An 8,004-nucleotide genomic window follows, 5' to 3' on the forward strand; every position below is an offset into this window, starting at 1 on the left:
TTTACTGACCATGATACTCCAAAATAATCTGTTTCAGACATTGGATATTACATTATCTTCTAAAAACTGATATCAAGGCTGAGAGTTGAGCATCTGTGGTAAATACTTTGTAGAATTAAGGATAAAGCTTTGATGGTAATGAAAAATAGACACACTGACTTTATATGCTTAACTACAGCTGTCATTTATTCTGCAAAGATGGATCTGTGTGCTGGCTGGACAAGAATTTCAAACTGTAGGATTACTAATTAAGATAGCGCTGCAACAGTTCATTTTTTGTTAGATCTCAATATATATATATATATATATATATATATATATATATGCCCCACTGTAATTTGTATTTAGGGTTATCTATCTATTTATCTATCTAAGAGCTTACACAGGAATGCTGGTGTGTGTGTGTGTGTGTGTGTGTGTGTGTGTGTGTGTGTGTGTGTGTGTGTAAAAAGAGAAATAGTCAGAGGGGGAAGAGAGAGAGAGAGAGAGAGAGAGAGAGAGAGAGAGAGAGAGAATGTTCTCACTACTATAAATGGAGCACACCTTAAGGGTCTGTGTCCAGTCAGATGAACAGAGTAGGCAGCATGATGATCTTATTGTTAGCACTTCTGGGTGCAGCAGGTAAGAAAAATGTAGATAAAGCTACAATGATATATTTCAGTGTATATAAATAGCTTTGCACTGACAAAACTTACGGTATTTTGAAACAAAACAGGTTGTAGATCAGTGAATGCTTGACTGCATTACACTTTGTAGTATGGGGCTAGTCATTGTGATGACATTATTTAATATTTCTCTCTCTCTCTCTGTGCGTGTTTGTGTGTGTGTGTGTGTGTGTGTGTGTGTGTGTGTGTGTGTGTGTGTGTGTGTGTGTGTGTGTGTATGTGTGTGTGTGTGTGTGTGTGTGTGTGTGTGTGCGGGTATATACTACAGCTGCAGCACCTCTGAATGATAAGATAGTTGGTGGTTATGAGTGTAGGGCTCACTCTCAGCCTTGGCAAACTTCTTTGAACATTGGATATCATTACTGTGGCGGCTCCCTCATCAATGATCAATGGGTCATTTCTGCTGCCCACTGCTGGATTGAGTTAGTATTGCAAATATCTTACCCAACACTTCTTTGTTGAACCCATATTGCTAGAATCAGGGTGCCACCAACATTTATTATTTTATTATTTATTTATTTAGTCATTTATTATGCTGAAATTATGTTAATGTCTACTTCGGTCTTGCGCTTTAGTAACTGTTGTATACTATATCGCCAAATTACATGTAATTTTAATAGCTGTTAATGAAGTTTGACAAATGTTAAAACTGAATAAAGATTTATTTCTATCTCTTAGCCCCTATGCCCAAATTGTTATCCTGGGTGAGCACCATATCTGGATGTATGAGGGCACAGAGCAATACATGACTGTGGATGCCATCTACTGGCACCAAAGTTATGACTACCAGACATTAGACTTTGACATCATGCTGATGAAGCTGTCTCACCCTGTGACCATAAATGAGTTTGTGAAGCCTATTGCTCTGCCTAAGGCATGCCCTACTCCTGGGGACATGTGCGTGGTGTCGGGCTGGGGCAACATCTATTCAGATTCAGGTAAGTAGAAGTGTGTTGAGTTCAAAACCTTTACAGGTCTTTGCAATCAAATGACTTTTTATTTCTTACATGGTATTCTTGATTCATCTACACTTCAATTCAGAGTCATGTTTCTGTTTTGAATGATTTTCTTCCACCATCCAAATGGCAACTTTCATATCCTGTGGGTTAAAGGGGCATTAATCAAGAGGCAATAAACACCACCTCTAGGGGTTCTGTAGGCGAACACAATACTGGATCGATTTTATGTTTTACTCTTTGGGTCCACCTTCCATTTTCGCCCATGCACCTAAAGCCCACCTCTAAAATCTAAGGTGTACAGTGGGCTTCTAGCATTACCAAACTTGTCATGACTTCGCTTAAGGAATGATGTTTATTAATAATATGTCAGTATTTAACAAGTTTTTGGCAAAAGTGGTACCTATTATCTCTGGGTGGGTGTGCTAGCAGAAGTCTAGATGAATGATAAGCATCAGGAAAGGGTTGATCTCCCTGGCAAAGAATTGAATTATTTTACTTGGCAAATTCTTGTGACATTACATTTAACTTTTTTTCACAGAGAAAATTATTGTCTCTAGCAGTGGCTTTGGCCAGAGAAGGCATCAAACTCCACGGTCTGGAGATGTGATGGTGTTAGAATTGTACCCTGAAATGTGGTGTTGTACACTCCGAAGTTTAGCTTAAACCTATGAACACTTAGAATTCAATTCATAACAGTTTGCTGCTGAAAATAGAGGAGTGTTTTCACTGTGCAATATTTTTTGTAATGAGCACCCATTAGCTTATCAGTCACTAACAGTTTTCATAAGCGAAACTCTGCTTTGAAAAGTGCTGGGCACAAGAATGCGGACCGAGTGATGCCTTCAGTTCAGCTGCCCCTCAAATTCACATTCAAATCAAACAAATGAAATCAGTGGTATTTGGCCACATTTGTCAAGCCTGTCGTTGTTGAACAATACAAGAGACATCAGCATTATGATTTAAAGTACATTTTGTTCCTACTTAGAATGATTTTAATTAAAATTAATTTGTTTTGTTATAAGAAAAGTCGGTTATGCCACGTTTAATATCTATATAAGCACTGGTGTTTTCTTATTCTGTTATAGGAACATAGTAGGTTTCATTTTTTTGTTTTGTTTTGTTTTGTTTTTTTTACTAAAACAATTTGATTAAAATTATTATATAATAAATGAGGGAAAGACTGCTTGTAGAGTACACTTTCAAGTGTAAAATCAGCCATTCCAAAATGTGGTGAGGACATATCTCTAGCGTAAATTACATCTATGCCTGCGATAGTTAGCTAGATAACATTATTAGCTGCAAGGGAATTTGATGCAATTTACCATTACATAGGCATATATTCCTCTGAAGGTGGTTGACACAATGTATTAGTTTACTTAGCCCTCTTAGTTCTAAGCGATAAAGATTTATCTATTCGATTAGTTATCTAAACTCTGCCACTCAAGCTGTAGCCTAGGCCTATACAGATCACTTTTACACAGCTACTTGTTCAGGAAGAACTTCAGCCCCTTTGCATGTAATAGTTCTTTCCATACTAGTAAAGCACTTTTAATGTTAACTCACAGTATTGAGTCATTAAAAATATTAAGCCTTAAGCACATTCCACCTTTATATAAACATTTCCTCTCTTCCTCTCTTTAAGTGTTCAACCCATTTAACCTCCAGTGTGTAGACGTGCCCATTCTCTCCCATGAGGTCTGTGAGAACTCCTACCCAGGCAAGATCTCAAATAATATGGTCTGTGCTGGATATCTGGAGGGAGGCAAGGATTCTTGTCAGGTATCCCATGTATTTCAATACATAAATGATTCAGGGTATATTTGTATGTGTCTACAATGTACATGCAAACATAACTTAGAATTTATTTTAATTTCAAATTTAAACATTACATAATGAATATAATTAATTGAATTAAATAGTTTCACATTTAAATAATTTTTAATTATTGTTTTATCATTGTATGATAATGGTAATGCATCTGTTTACACCATGTAACGTGACCAATGTATATGCAGCTTAATCCACTAAAAGTCATGAATGTAACATTAATTCATGTCTATCTATCTATCTATCTATCTATCTCTCTCTCTCTCTCTCTCTCTCTCTCTCTCTCTCTCTCTCTCTCTCTCTCTCTCTCTCAGGGTGACTCTGGTGGTCCTCTGGTGTGTAATGGTGAACTGCAGGGTATCGTATCATGGGGTTATGGCTGTGCCCAGCCTGATTTCCCTGGTGTCTACACTAAAGTCTGTGCTTTACTGCCTTGGATCTATGACATTCTTAAAAGTTACTAGGCCTCTAGGCAACCAGAGAGACACCAGTCTGAATCCTCCATAACAACAATACTTCTCTGAATTTACACAATCATCTTTGAGGTTCTTATAATATAACATTATCAGAGTTAAAGAATTTAACAGAATGTAATAAAAATCTAATGCATACATACATTTTATAAATTTTGCACCTAATAAATAAATAAATAAACTTCATTCTGTCTTGACACTTGAATTGGAGTAACTATACATAAACTTTTTATCCTATATTTAGTCATTGTCAGTTTCCAGCCACTAGTAAACTCTGTCATATTGTACTAATGTGAGTGGGTGAAAATATACCCATATGGAAACAACACGTGGAAACAAACACTCTATCTTGTTGATCTTCCATTAATGCAACATCAAATTTTCTTCTGAAATTTTCAGAACCCTGCACACAATCCAAACTCTGCACACAATCCACCTTTCCATTCCTGCAACCTCCTATGCTATACTAATTCCATTTGAAACCAATACTTTTATAACTTAACAATATTTTATTTGTCAAATCATAGCCCTAAACTTAAGAGTATTTTACCATGTAAACTTTTATGAGTGTAACTTCTGTTTTCACTCTATAGGCCTTGGACTTTGCAAATGTTCTGGTAATTTCCTCTATGTCCAATGCTCTTTTCATCTTATGCTAAGCAGAGATAATTACAGGTAGTTAAACTTAAGATATAGATTAGCAGAGAAAGAAAAGTTCCACTTGCCTGATGCTGCAGTAATCAGAACTGTACTATTGCACAGACAAATTATATTTTTGAAAGCATTTCACCTTATTGTTACTGCTATCAACAAAAAAAGATCGTTACAATTGGTTATGTTACATATGTTACATTTTTATTCAACATCAGTGCAGCTTCAGTTTTCATCAAAAGTGTTAATAATCGTTGTACACCATTCTCAGCCTGTTATGCAAACAGATGAGTTTTCTGTTATTTATTTACACCAAAAAAAAATTTCACATTATATTACCACTGTTAATAACTGTTCATTTGAGTTGTGTTAGTTTGATAGATGTATCCTGGTAGCCTTTTACCTTATTGTGTTATCACTGTTTGAAGATAATCTGTGATTACACCAATAATTAAGTAAAAAATGTGACATGGAGTGTGTGTGTGTGTGTGTGTGTGTGTGTGTACGTTTAATTTCTACTAATGACAGAATGACAAGTAGACATGTGCATTTTAACAATTTCAGTCAGTGACAAGTCAAACCCCATGTACACCATATACACCTGTTCCCCATTTACCTGTATATATATTACATCCCCCGGTTGCATTCTTTGTGAAGTCTCAAGGCATCTTTGCTCAGCATTTCTAATCCCTTTTTTGACATCGTTGCCAGTGTACCAACCTGTTTAGCCTGTTTCTGCATATGCCGTCTGTTTGTCTAGCCCTTTTGTATGCTTGCCTGATATTCTGCTTTTAAAGTTATGACTCTCACCTCTGGCCCATTTTCCTTGTTGTTTTTGGATTTTATACTTCTTCCTTGTTCTGCATTAAAGTCAGAGAGTTTTTTCTACCTACGCACGACTCACTCCTCTGTTCCGAAAGTGACACAAGTTGGATCATAATAAAAATTTACGTTGGAAGTTTTATCTGTTTTAGTTCCTCTTCACATGCACTGCGCACTGCAGTTTATCGTATCATGGGGTTTTGGCTGTGTTCTGCCTGATTTGTCTGGCGTCTGCATTAAACAGGCAATCTGCTTCAAGGATCTTGTAATATAGCAACAGGGTTGTCACTACAAATATATGAATGGGGGCCTAAGCCCCCCAGGAGAATTGCAAAAATGAAAAGAACCATCTATTAACACCTTCCCTAAATGCTGCATTGTTTAATGCAAAAGTGTTTTTAGTTTGCTTGTTAGGGAAGGTTACATTAGCATATGTTCATCAATCATCTGGGTCCTTATGTCAATTTTCTTTCGTACAATTGTAATAGACATTCATATTACGTATTTTCTTTACTTTTATATTAAAGTTAGGCTTCTAGAACATTCTCTGACACAAAGATATTCTGTCTCATACACAGCGCAACACAAACTGGTTGAGATTTTAATAAAGCAGTGCAGAGCAATCATAGACAGAGGCGTCAATAGAGATATAGGAATGGGGGTCTAAGCCCTCCAGGAGAATAGGAAAAAGAACAAGCCATCCATTAACACCTACCCTACATGTCAAATTGTTTAATGCTGAAGTGGTTTTAGTCACATTTGCTCATCACTCATCCTTTCCTAGTTTAATAGAATTTTCACTTGCATGTCAACGTGATTTCATTTTGGACAATTCTATCAGACATAAAATTATGTAATTACTTTACTTTTATGTTGAAGTTACATAGTCTTCAGCAACTTTCTCTGACACAGAGATCCTCTGCCTCATAGCATGACACAAACTGATCAAGATTATGCAGCGCAGTGCGATTGGTAAAGGTGTCAGACCAAACGTGAAATCTTTCAGTCTCAAAATGGGGTTCGGGTTTCAGGTCTGTTGTACAATAGCAGTACCTGTACCAGGTTCTAGTGTCTCAGTAAATGGTGAATTTTGAGACACGGTGGCACGGTCGAATAACATGACTAACAAGAAACTGACGATTTAAACTAAAAATGCATGCCTATTTGGGTGGGGGGCAGGAAATATAACTTGTTCATTTATTACTGAACACAGTTCCCCATAGGTTTTTAACAGATTCTATTCTTATTCAAAGCTACAACATCCCCCTTATTTGCAGACAGAAACGAAGGCTAACAAAGCACATTATAACAAATGATACACAAAACATTTCTAAACTCTGCGGCTTCTTTTTTTTAAAAACAAACACTTTCAATACAAAACAAACATTTCTTGGTAATTGTCCTGTTTCAAGCCTTTATCTTTTAAAGGGTCAGTCTATCAGGCACTTTCACTGTGTGTAGATCTTCTCATAAAAAACTGCAAAAGACAACATACTATAACAGCTTAGCTCTAATGTTGTAAAACTGCTGACATGACATATAAATTATGATCTGTTGTAGGATGTTGTCTTTGGACGTTTCACTTGCAATCAGTTTGGGTTTCATATCCGACACTAGAACAGTTTCACTTATTATTGTTCACATGCAGGTTCACATCTATTTCAGTGGAATTCTCATTGTGTTGCTAATCTTGTGTTGCTGTAGGGCATCTGCAAGAACAATTAATTTTCCTGGGGTGTAGACCAATTCAAAATCATAGTGCTTAAGTTTCATTATTAACCTTTGGATTCATAGAGACATTTCAATCAAAGTTTTCATAACGATTGCTACAAATTGCCACGATTGCCACAAATATTGGTAGGTCATACACATACATGGTTCAACAATAATGATTTCTCAAGTGCCTGGGACAAGTAAAATGTGATGTCGGGACACCAGTAGCCCGATGACTGGGGTGGGCGGTCGCAACAGTCGCATATGTAAAGCCAGTTTATTTTCATGTTAATAGCAAGAACAATGTAACATTTGGATAGTAGGCTCAGAATTTGGTGTAAACAACATGAAATCACAGATCTATCCTGCAGTTTAGGCTGCTGGTGGTGTAATGGTGTGAGAGATATTTTCTTGGCACACTTTGTGCCCCTTATTACCAATTAAGCATTGTTTAAACATCCCAGCCTACCTGAGTATTGTTGCTGACCATGTCCATCCCTTTATGACCACAGTTTAGCCATGTCACAAAGCTCAAATCAGCTCAGCCTGGTTTCTTGAATGTGAAGAGTTCACTGTAATTACCTGGCCTCCATAGTCACCAGATCTCAATCCAACAGAGTATCTTAGGGATGTGGTGGAACTCAAGATTTTCATCATGGATGTGCATCTGACAAATCTACAGCAAATGTGTTGAAACACAGTTGGTAAATTGTTATATGTATCAAAAAAAGGTAAAATAGCTCTAACATGTCTTCATTTACTGCATTTAGCAGATGCGTTTATCCAAAGCGACTTACAATTATGATTGAGTACAACTTGAGCAATTGAGGGTTAAGGGCCTTGCTCAGGGGCCCAACAGTGGCAACTAGGCAGTGCCCTGTATGGCAGTGGTAG

At 36.8% G+C, this 8,004-nt stretch overlaps 1 protein-coding gene across 1 annotated transcript; it reads left to right on the plus strand.

Moving 5' to 3' along the window:
- Positions 1 to 567: 567 nt before the first annotated feature.
- LOC113580845 (serine protease 1-like) lies at positions 568 to 4,578 on the plus strand. Its single transcript, XM_027015666.3, has 5 exons — positions 568 to 621; positions 934 to 1,087; positions 1,344 to 1,603; positions 3,267 to 3,403; positions 3,766 to 4,578. The coding sequence occupies exons 1-5, from the start codon at positions 585 to 587 to the stop codon at positions 3,913 to 3,915; spliced, it is 738 nt and encodes a 245-aa protein (XP_026871467.2). The 5' UTR covers positions 568 to 584; the 3' UTR covers positions 3,916 to 4,578.
- The last annotated feature ends 3,426 nt before the right edge of the window (positions 4,579 to 8,004 follow it).

This window comes from Electrophorus electricus, chromosome 14 (assembly GCF_041902795.1).
Source record: "Electrophorus electricus isolate QZ-2024a chromosome 14, ASM4190279v1, whole genome shotgun sequence".
Lineage (NCBI taxonomy): Eukaryota > Metazoa > Chordata > Actinopteri > Gymnotiformes > Gymnotidae > Electrophorus > Electrophorus electricus.

Bases quoted from the DNA above. Each gene is read 5' to 3' on its own strand.
- LOC113580845 (XM_027015666.3), top strand. From the start codon at position 585: ATGATGATCTTATTGTTAGCACTTCTGGGTGCAGCAG. The intron at 622-933 runs GTAAGAAAAATG...TATATACTACAG, and splicing joins AGCACTTCTGGGTGCAGCAG to CTGCAGCACCTCTGAATGAT. The intron at 1,604-3,266 runs GTAAGTAGAAGT...CCTCTCTTTAAG, and splicing joins CAACATCTATTCAGATTCAG to TGTTCAACCCATTTAACCTC.